Source organism: Pygocentrus nattereri, chromosome 9, assembly GCF_015220715.1.
Source record: "Pygocentrus nattereri isolate fPygNat1 chromosome 9, fPygNat1.pri, whole genome shotgun sequence".
Taxonomy (NCBI): Eukaryota; Metazoa; Chordata; class Actinopteri; order Characiformes; family Serrasalmidae; genus Pygocentrus; species Pygocentrus nattereri.
In genome coordinates this window covers 11,081,618-11,104,403 of record NC_051219.1, presented here as the reverse complement: position 1 = coordinate 11,104,403, position 22,786 = coordinate 11,081,618, and the positions used below count along the sequence as shown (strand labels likewise).

Genomic DNA, 22,786 nt, shown 5'->3' with positions numbered 1-22,786 from the left:
TAGAATAGAATAGAGTACTATAGTATGAAACATAGTACCACAGAATACAATGGAACAGAGTAGAATAGAATAGAATAGAACAGAGTACTATAGTATCAAACAGAGTGCAATAGAATATAATAGAATAGAACAGAGTACTGTAGTATCATACAGTGCAATAGAATAGAATAGAATAGAACAGAGTACTATAGTATCAAACAGAGTGCAATAGAATATAATAGAATAGAACAGAGTACTGTAGTATCATACAGTGCAATAGAATAGAATAGAATAGAACAGAGTACTATAGTATCAAACAGAGTGCAATAGAATAGAATAGAGTAATATAGTATCAAACAGAGTGCAATAGAATAGAATAGAGTACTATAGTATCAAACAGAGTGCAATAGAATATAATAGAACAGAGTACTATAGTCTCAAATAGAGTGCAATAGAATAGAATAGAATAGAACAGAGTACTATAGTATCAAACAGAGTGCAACAGAATAGAATATAGTACTATAGTATCAAATAGAGTGCAATAGAATAGAATAGAATAGAGTACTATAGTATTGAACATAGTGCCACAGAATACAATAGTAAAGAATAGACCAGAGTCCAGTACAATAGAATAGAATAGAACAGAGTACTATAGTATCAAACAGAGTGCAATAGAATAGAATAGAACAGAGTACTATAGTATCAAACAGAGTGCAATAGAATAGAATAGAACAGAGTACTATAGTATCAAACAGAGTGCAATAGAACAGAATAGACCAGAGTATAGTAGAATAGAATAGAATAGAATAGAATAGAATAGAATACTATAGTATTGAACATAGTGCCACAGAATACAATAGAACAGAATAGATCAGAGTACAGTAGAATAGAATAGAATAGAATAGAGTACTGCAGTATTGAATATAGTGCCACAGAATACAATGGAACAGAGTACAATAGAATAGAATACAACAGAATAGATCAGAGTAATACAGTATCAAACAGAGTGCAATAGAACAGAATAGACCAGAGTACAGTAGAATAGAATAGAATAGAATAGAATAGAATAGAATACTATAGTATTGAACATAGTGCCACAGAATAGGAACAGAAACCTGACCAAATCAGACTTAAAAACAAAAAATGCTGCTCAGTGGTGACGACAGTTTGGGAGTTTAGTGTAAGGAGCTGGAGAGCGAACTGCCGGTTGGGTGGAGCTCGTTACTCTGACGTAGCAACAAGCTGCTTGTTAAGGAACTATAGTTTGGCGGAAGGAACTGCGAACATTAAACATATTAAACGCCGCGTTCACGGCGCAGTTCATTAATTTCTTACTTTATTTATTTAACTGTTTATAAAAGCAACAGAAGACTCGAGGAGTGTGTTATCACTATAACATCACAGCTGTGATGATCTATGGCACAAGCTGAGCTGAAGTGAAATCACTGCCGTGATATTATTACACACTCCCTCTCATGTTCTGTTGCTGGAACTTTCACTGCACTAGGGGGCAGTGAGCACACTTGCCCGGAGCGGTGGGCAGCCCTATCCACGGCACCCGGGGAGCAATTAGGGGTTAGGTGTCTTGCTCAAGGGCACTTCAGTCATGGACTGTCAGCCAAAGGGACCGGCAACCTTCCGGTCACAGGGTTGGTTCCCTAACCTCCAGCCCACGTATTTCTACATGTATAAAATATATTTGGTCTTAGCTCACCTATGTTTGGCCATAATTGTGTTCATGTACACATTTAAATCAAGTAAGTTCAACAGAATAGAAATAGAACAGATTAGAATAGAACAGAATAGAATTACAGTAAATAGATATACAGTAAATAGGATAAAATAGAGAAGAGAATAGACCAGATTGATATATAATAGAATATAACAGTCTACGCTAAAACATAATAGAATAAAATAGACCAGATTTAAATAGGATAAAGCAGATTATAATATAATATAATAAATATAATATGACAGATATAAATAGGATCAAATAGATTTGAATATTATAGAATATAGCAGACTAGAGTAGAGTAGAATAGAGTAGAAGTTTAATGGTAATTTATCTGTTCCGTTCTCGATGTGCAGGTAGAGGCTTGTTGTGCCACCTGAGGAACTCACCACCACTTTAAAAGCTCTTTCTCACTGATGGTTATCAGCACCTTCTTAGTCACACAAAGTAATCTAATATTCAGCTGAAAGAACACAGAGTGCTCTCTCTCCCTGTATCTCTCACTCCATCTCTCTCTCCACGACACACTCCCGCTCACTCACACGCTGCTTTGTTCCAATTCATTTAGCCTCATTGGCCCCAGTGTGGATCATTTGCAGTGCTGTATGGATGGGCTGTTATGGTGCAGGCAGGTGTGTAATTGGCTGTCTCTGGATCCCCCTCGGCCCACCTACAGCCTCCTTTGATATGGGCGAGAGTGTGTGTGCGTGTTGTTCTTTTACGCTCTCGCTGTTCTTGCTCTCACAATCCAACCGTTTCTGTTCTTCACATCTGAACTACTGGCCACAACACAGGATAAATAAGCTGATTCTGAATAAATAAGCTGATCCTGACTCTTATCTCACTGCCTTCTGAATCCATACCTCACTCTACCCCCTCTCTCCCGCTCTGTTTGTCTTTTTCTTCCTTCTTCACTTTCTCTTTCTTTCCCTTTTCTTTTTAGGGTTGAGATGAACGTTCGCCTGCTCCTGGGCCTAATTTCCCAGAAGATTGCTGTAGTATATTAGAGATGTTGTTTCATACAGTCACTTTGGGATCATATTGGTATCGACATCAGACAGATGTTTGGTTTTGACTGATTCTTAGCGGCGATATTTGATCATATAGTTATCGAGCTCCAGAAGAGCAGAGCGTTTATGTGATATTGGGCTACTGTGTTAAAATCCTATAAAAGTAAATACTAGATTTTTCTGTAATGCTGATCCAGATCGAGTCAGTCCCAGTTTCTACATTTCATAAATGTTTATCAGCATTGATGTTCTCCCCAAATTCCCACCTGATAGCTGGGGTTCGTCTCCCCGATCATATGATGCTACCAAACTGGGAGGGTGTCACGCAGTGCCCCTGGACAGCTCAACACCAGTTCACATGTTGCATCATCAAGTGGAAGCTGGGAGCTCCTGAGCTGTGTAGCTGTGTAAGCGTTGGCCCTATTATCCAGACATCACAAGTTTGGTCCCTGGTGATGCTGCAGCCGTCCGTGGCCGGGAGACGAGGAGAGCACAAATGGCCTCTCTCTGGGTGGGTAGGATGCCCCTTCCCCCATCACCCAGCGTGATGTTAGCCAGCTTAGGGAACAGTGAATAAACCTTTTAGAAGTGTCTAATTTATTAAGTGACCCTTATTAGTCCCACAACGGGTAAATTTCACCTCTACTTTTAACCAGTTCGTGCAGTGAAACACCACATACACACTAGTGAATGCACACACACTAGGGGGCAGTGAGCACACTTGCCCAGAGTGGTGGGCAGCCCTGTCCACGGCACCCAGCGAGCAGTTGGGGGTTAGGTGCTTTGCTTAAGGGCACTTCAGTTTCATACCGTCAGCTGGTATACAACAAGGCTGGTTCCCCAACCTCCAGCTGATAGTCCCCCATTAGTGTCTAATAACAGGACTGTCTGGCATTCTCTGCTCTTCCAACTGCTACAGCGTCCCTATCCAGATTAAATTGTTTCAGATGATGATGATGATGATGATGATAATTTTTTATTTACTGAACAAAGAACAAGAATGAACCCCAAATGTATGTTACTTGAAATAAACCGTTGCCGGAAACTCCCTGGAAAACTTCAGCTGCCCTTCAAATTGTATGAACATTTCATGAGGAATACTTGAATAGAAATGGCTCAGAATTACTTCATCAAATCGAGTTACACCCAGAATAAAAGTTTTTCCTTCTCCTGTCATGTTCATTCCTGAGAGACAAGGCTTTCCTTCTACGGGGACGATTTATGAGTGATTTAGTCTCAGCCGGGTTTAAATTGAGCTTGTGTGAAGCTCTGGCCGTTCTGAGCTGAAACAAGGCTAAAAATAAAAGACCCCGCTGACTCCTCGTTTCCATAGACCTTTTTCGGTGGAAAGAGGAAAAGAGGAAAATCCTTTAATCTTGTCAGGAAAGACTTTCTTCTGTATGTTTGGATTTGGCTTTACTCATGCCCGTCCCTGGAGCTGGTAAGAAAAAAAAAACTGGTTTCTCTTTTTAAGGGTGAAGCTTTGGATTAGTGTTGAGGAAGCTAAGCCTAGGTCGGCTCTTTGGGGGTTATGTCTCCCGTGGAGCTTTGCTCTTTCCTCCAGAAGCAGTTGAAAGCCAGGTTGAAGCCGGTGAAATGTTTGTTCTTGTCATTATTTCTGCTTGCCTTCCTACCAGAGGTGTGCAGCTAAATATTTGCGGACCTTCGCCTTGTTTGCAGGCGTGCCGAAGGCCGTGTAGTCCTAAAAACCTGCAAATTAAAAGCACAAACACGCTAATGAGAGGCCTCGCTCCTGTGCGTCATCCGTGGGGTGGGGATCCAGATGGACATGGACGTTTCTCGCGGATCTGAGAGTAGTTCTCGCTGCTCTTTAAACAGTTCTGAACAAGGCCCCCCTGTTTCACGCTACTCATGTACACACAGAGGAAATCATGTACCCCAGGACACTGGATTTGAACAGAAACAATTAGGGATGCACTGAATTGCACTGAACAAAACTTTTCAGCCACTGGAACATTTTGAAAAATGGCTCAAAAAAGGGAAAAGGCTGGAAATTTTAACAGAAAAAAATTAAGATAAAATAGAGCAACAGTGGAGTCCAAAAGGTCTGAGATCACTCTGAAAATCTAGGATTATTTTTGTTTAATCTTGGAAATAAACAACAGAAGGTTTTAGATTTTTTAGATTTAAAACAAACGAAAAAAGCTGTAATGTAATAGAAATCGATTTCTAGGTCACTATTCAAACTGAAGTAGATTTGTGACGCTGACTTTTATACAAAGAGTTTCATTTTTAACAGTTCAAAGATTCTGCTGGTCACTCAGATTGTTGTGCTGATACTATAACTTTTAATGCAAATCTTCAAACTTTGTATGAAATCTGAGAGGAATGCAAATCAGACGGGTTTTTTTCTAGTGCCCTGACTTTTGGTCCCTGCTGTACATCGAAGTGTCAAAATCTAGCGCTCACCAGATCATTTAATTGATAAGGAAAATGAGAAAATGTGGTTAAAACACTGGTTTTTTGTACTCTCCTGCGCCAATTCAGTGCAGATGCATTCAAACAGCAGCAGGTCACCAGTGAAAACATCAGCCGTGTGAAACTCTTTCACAGTTTCTATGAGAAACAATAGACAATGAAAAATCTCTGTTGATGTTGAGCATCAAGAGAAGACGCAACACCCAGAAACGTCTCCACTATAGGTTTGATACCAGCTGAGAACCCAGCAATGCAATCGTTACACAGAACACAGCGGAACAACAGACGCAGAAAGCAGCTCTTGCAAGCTCTCTAGGCCGTCTCTAGCCACAGGCCAAACAACAGCCAAAGTGCCAAATAAAAATAAATAATCAATCATCAATAATGAAAGTTATTACCTTGGATGATCAACCATTTTTTGTAGTTGAGGATGTTGGATTTTGTAGCACATACTGTATCTCACGTATTGTAAAATGCTTTTAATTATTGTCATCTCAGTTTCGTCGTATTGAAAACAGATTTTATTAATACTAGAAGTACATTTTCTTTATTACCTTAAAGTTTATGCTTTGTATGAAATTATTATATTAAGAAATATATGACAATATAATTAGCATAAATACATTTTTAAAATAAAACCTTTTTCAGTTTCAAATAGTATTTTGTTGCATCACTGATGACTATTGACCCTGAGGCTCAACCGATTCATTTTGGAAGCCAAAACCGATCATATTGTTTGGTAAACAGTGTCAGATCTTAATTATGAAATTTCTTTACGCTTTTCTTCATTATTCATTTTTTTCATTTAATGCAAAATGATTCACTGACAACTTGAATTGAAACCCCACGAAATTTTTTGTTCAGATATTGTTTATGGTGTCCTCTTCTGTGGTCAACCACGTTTCTTGCTATTGCTAATCTGACCAGTTGGTCTGACCAAATGTCTCTATTATTTTGCATTTGTTTTGATTATTTTTTCAATGCGATGGCCTGTTTTATTGCCAGTCCTCCTGTTGAAAGACAACAGCACCAGAATCTGGCCAATAAAAACAGCTAACCAAAAACAACCAACCAGCTTATGGTCCAATTAGATCTCCCCAAATTGAAGAACTATGCATAAAAAAACTGTAATTCCTGCTATTAATCCAATACGGACTTACATGCTGCTATTATATGAACTAACTTTGACTTAAAGCTGAGCGCTTGTCTAATGTTCTAGAGCACATAGGGGAAACAGCCAAGATGGTCAATGCTTACGGGCTGCATGGTCTGACTGTAGAATAACCGTTTATTTACTTTACATTGATTAAGTAATTCCATTCCATAGCCTCTATGTCATGAACTCTCAGACCCCTCTGGGTGCATGAACCCCCTTTTGGAAACCATGCGTAAACTGTGGAACTGCATAAAAATGTCTGCGTTACATCTACATGCAGATCAAAAGCGAGCAGTGGGCCTTGCAGCCGATTCTTACGTAACTCCACCTGACCTCTAACCCCAGCAGTCACTGCTCTGGTCTGAGATCAGTTTTCACTCGTTTAGCTGCTGATCACTGCCCACCTTTAACAGAGGTTTTGAACATAAATACTGGGAGAACTGATGGCCACTGATATCCACATGTTTATTAAAGCAGTAAAACCCAAAACGGTAGTAAAATCACTGTAATGTGTGGCCCAGAGTGACGCCAGAACACCATATGATAAAATACAGCTGTGTTTAATAAGGATGTCCCAATAGAAAGTTTTGCCTCCTGATCTTATCTGAGACTGGTGTGTATCAGCCGACATGGCTTAGGTTTGCTAGTTTGCTTATTAATCCCACAGTAAAACTACTTTATTTTAAGCCTGTGCATGATGTGACATTCTGGGCTGATCTGTTATGTTTTCAGGCCTACTCTTTGGCTTAGGATTAAATTTGATTGTTGATGATTTGACCAGGTGATGATTTGACAAACAGCCTCTTTAATGCTCCGCTCTGAAACGCCTGCAGTAGACTGCTTTCTGTTTTGCATGCGCTGCTTCTGCCGACGCAAGTCTGAACCCAAAAGTGGTGCAGCTGGTAAAACACTCGCGAGTGAAATCAGTTGCGGGGGTTTGTTTTTGTCCCCAGTCAAACGAAATGTTTTATTGAGTTTCTAGGTGAACACATCCTTTACAGAGATATGCATCTGCACATTTAAACGCACACCATTTGCTGTATTTGACATATTTAACAGAGAACGAAGCATTTAAGACCAGATTCATTAACTTGTTAGCAGCGCTATGGCGTGCAAAATAAGAGCTATTCTCCTTTTTAATGCGGTCATATTTTCTCTAGTGTCCTTGACCAGAGCCACCAATCAGAATTCGTATGTAGATGAGGTCATGCATATTAAAACCCGTGCTGAGTGAAGCTCTGGCTGGCTGCCATAAGTAACCAAAGTCACCAAAACGCTCAGAAACTAGAGCAGCATTTTTAGGAGGGAACTGTTTGGTAAAAATGAAGTGATATAATATAAAAGTAAGCAAATATAACACAAACTGCTGCCAACTGTCAGAAGCGATGACAAAACAAAAACAGAAATGTGAAAGAAAAGGCGATATTACCAGGCATAAATATGTTTTTAGCTCAAAACGTGGTCTGTGCAAAAGTTATGGCACATTTACTGTGTTATGTTTTATTATTGTTTTTCCTTTAACATTTTAAACTCAATAATTGTGTTTTCATATTTGTTCTGTGTAGAGCATGTGTGTCAGGCTCCAGTCCCTGCGAGCACAAGGCCTTCAAGAAGCGTTAGATGAGGCTAAATGCTAATCTCTGTAGCATCCCCAGTGTGACACGCCTGGAGAGAGGCATAGACAGTCAACACAACGTGTAAGATAACAAGGGACGCCTGAACTTCTGCATATGACCGTGTATCTGTACTGAGTATTGGTAATAGCGTCAGATGTCTGATGCTGTAGAATGATTCCTAATGATAATGAGATAACGAACTCTGCTCTGTCTGCAGGGATGCAGAGTGAGATGGTCTAAATGTGAGGAAGTGTGTAAGAGTGAGTTAGTGAGTGTGTGTGAACGAGTTAAGAGAGTGATTTAGAGAGAGAGAGTGGGGGGGGGGAGAAAGGGGTCTCGTTTATAGCTCTGAGGCAGTCCTTTTAACTTGATTAAGACTTTTTTCCGTCCTCTCGGGAGAATTTTTAAAAAACTTTTTTTAAGTGCAAATAACATGAGCGGTCCGTCCGCGCTGCGCCAGAATCCCTCTCCTTTTCAAAATATTTGCTTTGGACTCCGGCCCCCCTCCATCAGACAATGCAGGCCGACGCAGGAGCCGAGTGACGAGCAGGCATGATCCACCACGGCAACGCCTCAGATAGCGAGAGAGAGAGAGAGAGAGAGAGAAACAGAGAGGGAGTGAGAGGGAGAGAGAGAGCGACAGACAAGGAGACAGAGAGAAACAGCGAGTGAGACACAGAGAGACAGAAAGAGAGAGAGATAGAGAGAGAGTGAGAGGGAGAGAGATGTGGTGAGAGAGAGAGAGAGAGAGTGGAAGAAAGACGTGGTGAGAGAGAGAGATAGAGAGAGAGAGAGAGAGAGAGAGAGAGAGCGCCAGACTAGGAGACAGAGAGAGAGAAACAGAGAGTAAGACACAGAGAGGGAGAAAGAGAGAGAGAGAGAGAGAGTAAGAGCGAGAGAGACGTGGAGAGAGAGAGAGACAGAGAGAGACAGAAAGAGAGATAGAGAGGGAGAGAGGGAGAGAAAGAAAGCGCCAGACAAGGAGACAGAGAGAAACAGCGAGTGAGACACAAAGAGACAGAAAGAGAGAGAGATAGAGAGAGAGTGAGAGGGAGAGAGATGTGGTGAGAGAGAGAGAGAGAGAGGAAGAAAGACGTGGTGAGAGAGAGAGAGAGAGAGAGAGAGACAGAGAGAGAGAAAGAGAGCGCCAGACTAGGAGACAGAGAGAGAGAAACAGAGGGTAAGACACAGAGAGGGAGAAAGAGAGAGAGAGAGAGAGAGAGAGAGAGAGTGAGCAATAGAGAGAGAGGGAGAGAGAGAGATGAGGGAGAGGGAGGGAGGGAAGAAGAGGGAGAAAGAGTGAGAGGGAGAAAGACATGGTGAGAGAGAGAGGAAGAAAGAGAGATAGAGAGAGAGAGAAAGAGAGCGCCAGATTAGGGAGTAACAGAGCGTAAGACACAGAGAGGGAGAAAAAGAGAGAGAGAGAGAGAGAGAGAGAGAGAGAGAGAGAGAGAGAGAGAGAGAGAGACGTGGCGCGAGACAGAGAGGGAGAATGAGAGAGAGAAAGATAGAAACAGAAACAGTGAGAGTTAATAGTAATTAATAGAGTTAATATTTTTATTCAATTATTGTGATTATTATTATTACTAGTATTATTTTTTTATTATCACTATTAATATTAGTCTCTACTTTGAGACTTTCATCACTTTGGCAACAGGTGTTAATTGCAGTTCATTCATGAATTAATCTTAGTGACCTCCTCTGCGATGTGTTGTAGTAGAGAGTGAGTGTCAGGGGTCGACAACATGCGGCTCCTTTACTGCCCTGTTGTGGCTCCACAGCAGAATTAGATTTATAGGTCAAAATAAAATAATCCTGCTTTCTAGGAAAATAAGGCTCTGCTGGTTGTTCTGAATCTGTCTGTCTGTCTGCCCTGCGATGGACTGGCGACCTGTCCAGGGTGTATCCTGCCCTCCGCCCAATGACAGCTGGGATAGGCTCCTGCACCCCCCGAGACCCAGAAGGAGAAGCAGCTTAGAAGATGAGCCTTGATCATTTACAGACGAATGGACTTATTTACATTTATAATCACTCCAGCTGGCTTCCTGATATGTTTGACCTGCAATGAGAAGTTGTCCAACACTAATAAAGTTATGAAGCTGAAATCAGCTTCTCCTTCAAGCTTTCTCGCTCCACCTCGCCCCATTTAAGGTGGAGCAGGAACATTCGAATGCGAATCTGGCGAATGTGAAGGTGGAAGATGACGTGAGCCTTGTGATAAAAACGAACGTTGAGAGACATTTAACAAGAAACAGTTCTACATTTGCGGAAAGGTTTCCTGCCAGAGATGCGAGAAAAGCGGCTATAGCTGAGCCAAACCTTAAAGTAGAGTAAAGGAAGTCTGCATTTTCATTTATATTATATTTTTTAGCTTTATTTACATCCAAGATGGCAAAATGGGCATTAACTGTTGTGGCTCCCAAGGTGGTTTGATTTAGATTGAAAGTCTGGGCAGATGAAGATGAGCAGGGGCGGCCGAGCGACTATCCAAGGTTGAAGTGGAGGTTTGATTCTCGCTCAGGGCTGAGAATGCTCAGGATAGGAAACTCTATCCTCCAAGCTTCCCAGACTGGACAAATAGACACCAAATTAGTTCCGCATGACAGCTTATTAAGAGCAAGCTTGTGTATATAGCCTCTTATTGATGGTATGAGACCAGCACAGGGATTGGGTTGCAGCGTCACCCTCCGTTACAGATACGCACCACCAGGAGAGCGCTGACACGCATACGCCCGCCCAGAAAACTGGAGAAAAAGAGAACATGTCAACATCTCGGTGTAATTGGTACCATTTGCCACTGGTGTGTGGGTGTGTGTGTGTGTTTGGTGGGGTTTATCATTTGTTGAGAGAAGCCAGCGAGCAATAAAGAGGCTGAGTGACGGCCCACTCCAATATTTTTCTTACCGTCTTTCTCAGATTCGTGTTTGGAGGATTTGAATGATTCTCTTCCTCCTGAGACTCATTTATTTGCTGCAAATGGAGATGATGAGTGAGGCTAATGTTGCAGAAATCCCAATAAAAATGTCTGTCTCCATGCTTTGGCCAGCAGAGAGAGGGCAAAGGGAAGAAAGCACCAGAGACGTTCAGGAATTTGCTCTCTGCAGGATCTGTCAGGAGCGGAACATCAGGCCTAAAGCTTCTCAGAATTCCATCAACTTTCTGACTTTGGTCTACAGTCCTTATGGTGTTGTAAAGGACGACGAGCCGCGTAGAAAAGATGCGCCGTAGCTAGAGTTCTCATTTTGGAGGGAGCTTATAAGCAGAGATAACCACCAAGTAGCCCACTTAATGCAGCTAAGTCGTTCGATTATAGATTAGATGATTCGTTTGTGCATGACCTTATACAACCTCTCTTTATCCCATAGAATTAAACTGGCTGTGGCCGTTACTGTGTGTTTAAAGGGGAATGTGATGTCGTCAATGTGAGTGGTTTGATGTGAAACGGTTCATTGAAGAGAAACTTACTGACTCAGATTTCTTTACAGTGGTGATGATAGGAACCCGGGGTCACAATGTCTACAACACAAATATAATCATTTTATTTACAGTCTAAATCCACCAGTGAACCTACATATGAGTTCTTGTATGGAATGTTAATCATGATAAAATAATGGGAAAACCCCAAAAATATGTTTTCTTTGGGATCTATTTTGTCTCTCATCACCCTGCGTGTACCCCTCCTCCATATATGTTTTTAAAAAAGACATTTTAGGCCAAAAGCTTCTTACAAAGCTATTACATTCATAACCATCTCACTTAATAACTTCATGTAAGGGAGCTTTTAGAGGCATTAAACTCTGGTTCCTATCAATACCACTGTGAACAGTTCAAGTGTTTCACAGCAAACCACTATTAACCCTTGATTGTTTCGACATTTTGAAATATCAGTGGAATTCCCCATGCCCAGCTGTTTTGATTTTTTTCTCAGTATTGCTGTAGTTTTTGAAACAAATATTAAAGGTTAATACAGTTTATTAAAGTTTGATATAGTAAAGCAACATTACTGAAGTTTAAAAACCACACTTTTCACTCCATGCAGTCCATATATAGAAACTAAGCTGAAAAAAGCCTGATTTGAATGAACACTTTCTATGATGTCAGTCTTTTAGCTCCGCCCATTCAGGCTGAAGGTATAAGGAGTGTTGCAGCTTGGACCGCCTTTTGAATGAGATACAATTCAGGACAGCCAATCAAACCAGAGCAGAAAGATGGTCTTTTCTTTATTTGTTATGCAATACTGAGTTCATCTGGAGTTCACCAACGAGATGTTTGGCATCCGTGGCTCCGGGAAAAACCGCTAACATGTAAACCTCGCATGAGGGACAAAAAGAGGGTTTTTGGTTCGCATAAACAACCCAAATGGCATAAGTGATCATTGCAAAAAAATGCAGCATATGAGCCCTTTAAGATTATGAAAAACATTCAGTCAGGTGTGACTTTTTGACTTTTGACAGTGACAATTTCACAACTAAATTATGCAAATGAATGCTTAAGGGTTCTCTCTCTCTCTCTCTCTCTCTCTTTCTCTCTCTCCAGATGTGGACGAGTGTGCGGAGGGTAACGGAGGCTGTCAGCAGGTGTGCGTGAACATGATGGGGAGTTACGAGTGTCGCTGTAAAGAGGGCTTCTTCCTGTCCGATAACCAACATACCTGCATCCAGCGGCCCAAAGGTGAGTGGCCCCTCCATCCTCCTTCACCTCCCTCACCTCTTTCACCACTGCTTCATTTGGTCCATCTGAGCTGTGTACAGTCATTTATCGGATGGATGGACACGATAAAATGTAGGATGCGGGCTATTTAAGATTATTTTTTCCTTCTATGGTGGACGTCATTTGACTGCTTCGGATTTCAATGCTTAGCCACATTTTAAACATTTTAATATTAAAAGTTTGATGAAAAATCTAATTTACACAGCCCCCCTCCCTTTACCCCAAATACAGCGAGCTAGCCAGGACATGCTTGGTGTTTATGCCCAAGATTTCTTTACAGTGGTGGAGATGTGAGCCAGGGGTCCACAGCATCTACAGGGGTTTACAGTGTCTACAACACAAATAAAGCCATTTTACTTAATTTGTCCATTTTATTGCTCCCAGATTAAACCAGCAGTGATAACGTTCTGTGTAGGAGCTTTTAGAGGCATTAAACTCCTCTCACTGGTTCCCATCAGCACCTCTGTGAGCAATTCTGACTCTGCAAATTTCTCTAGAGCAAAGCATTTCACATCAAACCACTCTGAATCACTGTTTACGTCTTTTTAGTCATTGGAAATGTGTAAATATTTGACCAAACTATTCCTTTAAATGTTATAGATTCAGTTCTCCTGGCTGCAGTGCGTATGATATAATTCCAATCTGTTGTTCAGCATCGCTTTTATTTGAATCCTGTTATTGCAAACACACAGCAGCCAAGCTCTGCTCCAAGCCTAGTCTCTGGAGATCCATCTGGCCTGCTGAACCGCCTGTGTTTGCCTTTCATAAGGGCCGTGTTATTCAAGTCTTTCAAACGGCTGGATCGTATGTTTCAAACGCTGCCCCTGCCATGCTGAAAGAAGCAAAGCCTTTATTGTGTTTTCTTAATTCTCTCTCTCCCTCACTCGCTCGCTCGCTCGAAGTCTTTTTCTCTTCTCCCGTTGGAACGAGGCTGAGAAATGCCTCCGTTAATCTCCCATATTTCTTGTTAATATCAATTTTATTACTCCCCAGGTTAAAACTTCTTGGCCGGAGAGGTTAGAATAGCGGTAATCCACCAAAAGTTCCCTCCTTCATGCAGAGATGTTACATTGAAAAACAAAGTGATGCATTAAGTTTCCTTTATTCATCACTTTGCTTGATCCATATGAAGATAATCTATTAGGGTAACACAGTTTTGTCTGTAAGTTAACTTTGGCAGTAACTGTTGATGTCATATATTTTATTTATGTGGTAATCCTATATAAATTTGTACCAAGTACATTCATTTTATTATACTTTTTTTTCTGCCTAAGTTGCAGAAAGTTGGGCCAGTATGTGAAAAGCTAATAAAAACAGTCATCATTAAATTATTATATTAATAATATTAACAATTATTATCATTTTGTTAAAAAGATTGGGACTGGAGCATGTTTACCATGGTGTTACATCATCTTCCCATTTAAACAATTGTTTGGAGACTAAAGACACAAACTGATCCGGATTTGAAAGTGGATTTGGCCTTTATTCCGTTACACAAGTCTTCAGCTGCGGTGCCTTCATTGTTCTATTTTGCACTTCATAATATGCCACATATTTTCAATGGGAGACAGGCAGGTTTGTCTAGCACCCACATTCTCTGCTTACATAGCCCTGCAGTTGTAACACATGCAGGATGTTTCTTAACATTATCATAATAATAATCCTGGATGTCCTGAAAAAGACATCATCTAGAAGGCAGCATATGTTGCTGCAAAATGTGTATATATATTTCAGCTTTTTGAAGTGTGTAAGTTACTGTCTCATACTATTCTGTGTAGTCATAGTATTATGACAGATGCTGGCTTTTGAACTTTACACCGGTAACAGTCTGAACGTTTTTTTTATTCTTTCTTTCTAATATTGTTCTTCTTATTAGTGGTAGTAGATGTATCCATGCATACTGTTTAATAAATAGTGTTAGCGTTCAATTTTTAACAGCAGAATTATATAGGACTCTTATTGTGATGACACTGACATTCCTACTGAAAGCGAGTGAAGTCATTGCGGGCAAAATGATGTTACTTCTGTGTTGTCGGTAGTTTGTTTGATAATTGATAGTTCATTTATTGTGACAGAGCCATTAAGTGCTATATATCCCCAGATTCGGCTAATAAAATGTCATTCAATAGATGTTTCTACATGCTGTATTCATAGCTTAGCCCAAAACCACAATAGCACAAGCTTAATATTATGTTTTTTATTGAAAAAAAATGTAATCTATGATTCTGACATGATAATTTTAAACACGGAAGGCTAAAATACAGGCAATTTGAAGTTTATACATGTTATATTTTTCAAGTTTCAAGCCATTTTTTAGGCAGTGTTCCTCTGCGTTCTTATGAAACATTGCTTGTAAATGAAAGTTACAAAAGAGCACTTTGCAAAGCCCACACAAAAAGGGGTCAGTTATTTGTATTTTTACACAGTCTGGTTCATCTGCATTGTGATGCCAAAATCACTGACGTCTTCTGAATAACATTTGAAGAGCTGTCACACTGTGCGTCATTCCAGCTGGACCAGCAATTCAGGAGCCTTGCTTGTAGAAAATATTCACTTAGCCTTCTAAGGCTTATTTTTCCTGTTTTTGTTTTGGGATTGTGTTTCTTGCTTTTTTCTCTTTCAAAGACCAAAGACACTCCCACCACAACCTTCTCAGAATCAGAAATGCTGATTGGGTGACACAACCAAACAAAAACCAAACAAATCAAACTTTCAAATCTCCAAATCACTTGAATACCAAAGCCAGTCAAATGCGGAATGTGGACTAAACATCACATGACGTCACAACAGGCGCGGTGGACGGAAACTGATCTGCATACAAAACGTTTGAACAAGCGTCATTGTTTTCTGTAAGTTTACACTTCTATAAATTTACCTACAACATCAAACTTAGGCTTGTACTTTAGCTCTTTCTCTCTGATTTCAAGAGAACTTCTAGACGTTTTTATAGCTTCCTACTGATTAATCAAATCTGTGAAGTTGTGGAGTCACACTGTTAAAATACAATATTGGGCAGTCATGGGCTGGAGGTTAGGGAGCCAGCCTTGTGATTAGAAGGTCACCGGTATGATCCCCTGAGCCAGCAGTACATGACTGAACTGGAGGTAGTTCGAGAAATAGAAATATAACATTTTGGTTTTGCAACTAAATTCTCACATCAACTTCATTACCTCCACTCTTTATGTTTGCTTTGAAACACATTTCTGGTATTCAAGCAAAAGCCTTTAGATCAGAGATGATGAAGAACCTGTCTTTACTCTTGCAGTGTGTAACCACTGACTGGTACTGTGAATAGAGGAAGCATGTATTGATATCTTGTGAAGATACAGTACATTTGTAAAGGGTGCATCACACTTGCCTCAGCTGCAGCATAAGCAGGCTGGAATGTGCTGTTGCAGGACCTGCGTGCCAGAGGTGTGTGTCACTGCAGCGTTTCTGAGCCTCTACAGCAGCCTGGGTGCTGGTGTGAGGTGATGGACTGTCAGGTTAGATGAAGTATTCCCTCTCCAGCATGTTCTCCTATAAGCGCCCTGGCTCCTGAGCTCTGTCCCACCTCTGCTAGAGGAGAAGACGTGTTTTACGCATATACATACATGAAAAGTTCAGTGTGTCACCTCACAGCAAGAAGGGCCTTGGTTCGATTCCCCGGCCAGGCGATCAGTGTCCTTCCTGTGTGGAGTTTGCATGGTCTCCCTGTGTCTGTGTGGGTTTCCTCCCATAAGAAGTGGCACTGCCCCCATAGGTGCGTTCTAATCTCTTCTCAATCATGTTGAAGGTACTTCTAATTGTTTACTGAAAGTGTTAATATGCTTTCTTACAGTTTCTCTTTTGAGGCTTGGTTCCTCTCAGTGGTTCTTTCTCATGTTTTTAGACAGTTTCTACATTAGAGTTATGGTTCTTCTCAGTGGTTCTTCCTCAAGATATTTAGAGAGTTTCTCTTTTTTGAGTCTTGGTTCCTCTCAGTGGTTGTTCCTCAGGTTCTTAGACAGTTTCTCTTTTAAAGTCTTGGTTCCTCTCAGTGGTTCTTCCTCAGGTTCTTAGACAGTTTCTGCATTAGAGTCTTGGTACTTCTCAGTGGTTCTTCCTCAAGATCTTTAGAGAGTTTCTACTTTAGAGTCTTGGTTCTTCTCAGTGGTTCTTCCTCAAGATCTTTAGCGAATTTCTCTTTTTTGAGTCTTGGTTCCTCTCAGTGGTTCTTCTTCAAGATCTTTAGAGAGTTTCTACTTTAGAGTCTTGCTTCCTCGTCATGTTCTTTGAGAGTTTTTTTTGGTGAGCAGTGTCACCTCAGACTGATGGAATTACTGGAGTGTTACGTAACACTTGATTCCTTTCAGTTACACTAAAACGATGTGTAGCCGGTGTGATGTCAGGAATCTCTCATGGTCAAAGCGACAGAATCCTGGAGCCTGATTGGTTTGTCAGATCCCTCGTAATGACCCATGGATAAACAGTCCAGTAGTGGTTGCTGTTCTGACACCTTCAGTGTAAGAGCGGCGTTTGAAGGCATGTGAACTCCGCTGCCGTCCGCACGGCGCTGCGGGAAATATTTACTCAGGAATCTGAACCTCACACACACACAGACCTGCTTCCTTCACCTCAAAGTCACATTTGTTTCCAGGAGCGGTGATGGGCCCCTCTCTCTCGGAGTCTCTCTGGAAATATAGCTTACCTAAATAAACACACATATATATAAACACGCAAACACATGTACACAAGCACACATGATCAAACACACACACTCAGACAAGCATCTATAACATCATCTCCCATCCAATACGCTGCAAACGTCAGAGACCATTCGCTTATTTCATTCACTTCCAGTCAAAACCTCTTTTAAAGGGCAACTAATTTTTCAAAAATTATTCCTGTATAATTAAATGGTCAAAGTGTCAACAGAATCATTCAGAGTGGTTTAATGTGAAGTCTTTCAATCTAGAGAAACTTCCAGAGTCAGAACTGTTCATAGTGGTGGTGATAGGAACCAGGCGTCCCCCTCTAAAAGCTCCCTCACAGAAGGTTATTATGTGAACTTAGAGGTGGGCGAAAAGGCCAAAAATGTTAGAACATGACAAACACTCACCAAACAGTGGAGCATTTCACAAATCTGTCATGGGACAGTGGGAGAAAGTGTCTGGTGAGCTGTTTTCACCAGCTGGAAAAGCATGGCTGCAGGTTTTGTAATAGTCATAATTTAAGAACGAAAAGATTATTTCTAGCTGTCTGGTGATGAGTGCTCGTGGTTGGGATAGTGTAGTGGTTAACGCCTCTGCCTTCTATGCTGTAGACTGGGGTTCAATCCCCACCTGGGCGAACACCCTACACTATACCAATAAGAGTCCTTGGGCAAGACTCCTAACACTGCCTTTGCCTGCCTGTGTAAAATGATCAAATTGTAAGTCGCTCTGGATAAGAGCGTCAGCCAAATGCCGTAAATGTAAATGAGTGCTCGGCTATCCTGTTACAAATGCTAAACAAGTGGCCAACAACAGTGCTAAACTGTTTAGTTTCACAACAATGTCAATGTTACTACGAACAGCAAACATTAGCTGGCTCAGTACGTTGGTGATGAATCAACACCGCCTTACTGCCATCAGTCCTGCCACATTCATGTCAGAGCATATCAAAGTATTCAAACACCAGCTAGCAGACTTCTGGATTTGCCTATTGTAGTTTGAGGGGTGAACTGCAATATAGCAATACCAGGCAAACAGAGCCCCCCTTTTAGGTCTGTTTAAACTGAAATCAGTGCTTTTGTGTCTTGTTTGATCTACAATGTCATCAGTTCACTGTGCAGTGCGAGTGACGGAGCGCTGCTTCAAGTTACCCAGCCGCTAAAAATAGCTAGCCTGGAAACATAGTGCTGTCCCGCTCTCCAATGCCTCACAGCTTCCTCAGTTTACTTTCGTTTAATAACTCGCATCTCATTACTCAAACTCAGAGGACTGACTGGGAAGTGCGCCCTCTCCTGGCGACAGCAGAGTAGTGTTGCTTTCCTTGCAGTTTCCACCACCAGTGCTTTTGCTAGAACGTTGAAGTGTGAGAATGATGCATTATATCGAACATTTATCGAACATTTCTTATAGCTATATCGAGGAAAGTTATATTGGGATAATTATCGTTATTGTTTTATCGCCCTACATAAAATAGTTTTGAATATACCGTCTGATGTCTGAGACACTGTTTTATGGTAGTTTTGTCATAAAGTTTTTGGTCTAAAACGTATTTGAATCAATTCAGGGCCGAATAGCACTGAGGTTTACGTTGTTGTTGTGTAGTTTCAGTGATTGTGAACACAATGATTGTGTTTTCTCTCACGCATACACACACGGAGGTTTACTGTGTTGTTGTAGCTGTAGGCCTGTAGTCCGGATTTGTGGATATTTTATTTATTTGTGGATGGAATTTTTGTGATAAATGCAATGAAATCTGCTGAACGTGGTACCCACACTGCTGTTTCACACCTTGCTGTGTGAAAACCCCTGAGCTGTTTAATCTACAGCAACAAGACTTTTCACTCTTTCACACTCAAACCTTCCATTCTTCCTTACAGCACACACCAGCTTACAGAGAACACCACACCAATCTCTCTGTATCTCATTCTCTCTCTCTCTCTCTCTCTCTTTCTATATATATATATATATATATATATATATATATATATATATATATATCACTCTTTCTCTTTGTATTTCATTCTCTCACTTTCTCTGTATCTCACTCTCTCTTGGTATCTCAGTTTTTTTCTCTGTATATCTCACACTTTCTGTATCTTAATCTCTCACTCTGTATCTTACCCTTTTTCTTTCTGTATCTCACTCTTTCTCTGTATCTCACTGTCTTTCTCTGTATAGGTCACTCTCACACTCTGTATGTCGCTTTTTCTCTCACTTTTTCTTTCTCACTCTTTTCATGTATCTCACGTTCTTTCTATGTGTGTCTCACTCTTTCTGTATTTTGCTCTTTTTTATCTCACTGATTTTCTCTCTCTCTCACTCTCTCTGTGTACCTCACTCTTTTTTCTCTATCTCACTCTCTCTCTCTGTAGCTCACTCTCTTTCTCTGTGTATCTCTCTCTTTTTCAGTATCTCACTCTCTCTCTGAATCTCTCTCTGTCTCTTTCTATCTTTCCCTGTATTTCTGTTTCTCTCTTTCTCTCAGTTTCTGTCTTTTTCAGTCTCTCTTTCTCCATCACTCTCTATTCAGTGTCTCTTAGTTACTCGCTCTCTCAGTCTCTCTTATCAGTATCTTTTTGTCCTTCTCTGTTATTGTCTCTCTCTCTCGCTCTTTTTCTCTCTCTTGCTCTCTCTCTCTCAAACTCTCTCTCTCTCTTCATTCATATTCTCCAACCTCTTTGTAGTTCGTGACTAGAGTCACTCTTAGACTTGAGAAACTGACCCCTTCCACCAAACCAGCAGTTTCCCTGAGCCAGATTACACCATCACACAGCCTTCCAGACTCCACACACTCCCTTCTTCATGTTTACCAGAAAGGTCCTGGGTTTAGTCTGTGACTAGAGTTTAGTCTGAGACTTGGCTGGCTTGGTTCAGATATGTATGCATCCCATCCATGTGCTTATCTAGATATAATTACTGTTTGCATCTCAGTTCACAAAGGCATCAGTGACCTCTACAATTTTACATCTGTTTACTCGGGTATTTCTCTATAATTGTGGTTCTAGAATGAGATACTCTGTTTTTACATAACTACACATCATACTTAAAGCTCTCAAAACATTTACATTCAGGGTGAAACACAACAACACAGAGCTGCTGGCAGTGGTCACTGTGGTTATAATGTCTGGCCAGGGGTCATTATGCCTGATGTGGAGTCCTACCTATCTGCTGTGTGGTGGTGAGGAACTGTAGACAGTTTTATATGAAGTCATGAAGAAAGGCTGATGAAAACATTCTGACCCACACGCTGCCCCACACTGGAGCACTCAACAAGATCCTGGCTTACATAACTGCCCCCAGACTTACACCGTCCCTCAGAACACACACAGACACGCAGGTGATTCAGCCTCCACAGCAAGCAGCTGGAGAGTTTGAGAGGAAACCATGTTCCCTCTTAAAAAGATGGTTCTGTATAGAAAAATGAACACTCAAAGAACCCTTTGCATGATTAAAGGGTTCCATGCATCATGAAGAGGTTCCTCACATTAATGGAGAACGTGCTGTACATGGTTCTATAAACAACTCTTTGTGAAAAGGGTTCTACATAACACCAAAAAGGGTTGCACTATTGTTACAAGCCAAAGAACCTTTTTTGGTACTTTGTAGAACCCATTTTGACAACAGTATATGTTCTGCCCAAACTGTACACTGTGTTTGTAGATGGTTAACATCTGCAGCTGCACCATTAACACAAGTTGTTACTGTTCTTTTGCCATATGTTTTATTTATAGAATTTCAGTTAGAGAGAGAGACTGACAGAGAAATAGAGTGACTGACAGAGAAACAGAGAGACTGACAGAGAAATATAGAGACTGACAGAGAAATAGAGAGACTGACAGAGAAACAGAGAGACTGACAGAGAAATAGAGAGAGAGACTGATAGAGATACAGAGAGACTGACAGAGATACAGAGAGAGACTGACAGAGAAATAGAGGGACTGACAGAGATACAGAGAGAGACTGACAGGTAGAGAAAGAGAGACTGACAGAAATTCAGAGACTGGCAGAGAAACAGAGAGACTGACAGAGAAATAGAGAGAGACTGACAGAGATACAGAGAGACTGACAGAGATACAGAGAGAGACTGACAGAGAAATAGAGAGACTGACAGAGATACAGAGAGAGACTGACAGGTAGAGAAAGAGAGACTGACAGAGAAATACAGAGACTGGCAGAGATAGAGAGAGAGACTGACTGAGAGTTACAGAGAGAGACTGGCAGATCAAGAGAGAGACTGACTGAGAGATACAGAGAGAGACTGACAGAGATACAGAGAGAGACTGACAGAGATACAGAGAGAGACTGACAGAGAAATAGAGAGACCGACAGAGTTACAGAGAGAGACTGACAGAGATCAAGAGAGAGACTGACAGAGAAATACAGAGACTGGCAGTGATAGAGAGAGACTGACTGAGAGTTACAGAGAGAGACTGACAGAGATCAAGAGAGAGACTGACTGAGAGATACAGAGAGAGACTGATAGAGATAGAGACAGAGACTGACAGAAATAGAGAGAGAGACCGACATGGATACAGAGAGAGACTGACAGAGAGAGAGAGACTCACAGAGATACAGAGAGACTGACAGAGAAACAGAGAGAGACTGACAGGGATACAGAGACAGAATGACAGAGAGAAAGAGACTGACAGAGAGATACAGAGAGAGGCTGACAGAAAGATAGAGAGACTGAAAGAGAGATAAAGAGAGAGACTGACAGAGAGATAGAGAGAGGGACTGACAGAGATACAAAGAGAGAGACTGACAGAGATACAGAGAGAGACTGACAGAGAGATAGAGAGAGAGACTGACAGAGATACAGAGAGAGAGACTGACATAGATACAGAGAGAGAGACTGACAGAGATACAGAGAGAGAGAGACTGACAGAGAGATAGAGAGAGAGACTGACAGAGATACAGAGAGAGAGACTGACAGATATACAGAGAGAGAGACTGACAGAGATACAGAGAGAGAGACTGACAGAGAGATAGAGAGAGAGACTGACAGAGATACAGAGAGAGAGACTGACAGAGATACAGAGAGAGAGAAACTGACAGAGAGATAGAGAGAGGGACTGACAGATACAGAGAGAGAGACTGACAGAGAGATAGAGAGAGAGACTGACAGAGATACAGAGAGAGAGACTGACAGAGATACAGAGAGAGAGACTGACAGAGATACAGAGAGAGAGACTGACAGAGATACAGAGAGAGAGAAACTGACAGAGAGATAGAGAGAGGGACTGACAGAGATACAGAGAGAGAGACTGACAGAGATACAGAGAGAGAGACTGACAGAGATACTGACAGAGAGAGGCGACATTTTGTTTTTATGCACCAAAGATCTGGAACGCATTGCCAGTAAACATCTGTCAGGATCTTTCTGTCAGTGTTTTAAAAACGTAGTTCTTTTCTTAAGCATATAACTAGTGTTTTATTGTTTCCTTTGTTTTTAGTGGACTATTACTTTATGT

At 41.1% G+C, this 22,786-nt stretch overlaps 1 protein-coding gene across 2 annotated transcripts in view; it reads left to right on the top strand.

The window, feature by feature from the left end:
- The window catches only part of scube3 (signal peptide, CUB domain, EGF-like 3), a 164,174-nt gene that overhangs the window by 50,213 nt on the left and 91,175 nt on the right, over positions 1 to 22,786 (top strand). For both annotated transcript variants that reach the window (XM_037541305.1, XM_017717911.2), the window contains exon 4: positions 12,469 to 12,603. In XM_037541305.1, coding sequence (XP_037397202.1) covers positions 12,469 to 12,603 — 135 coding nt within the window. The remainder of the gene's footprint in view (positions 1 to 12,468; positions 12,604 to 22,786) is intronic.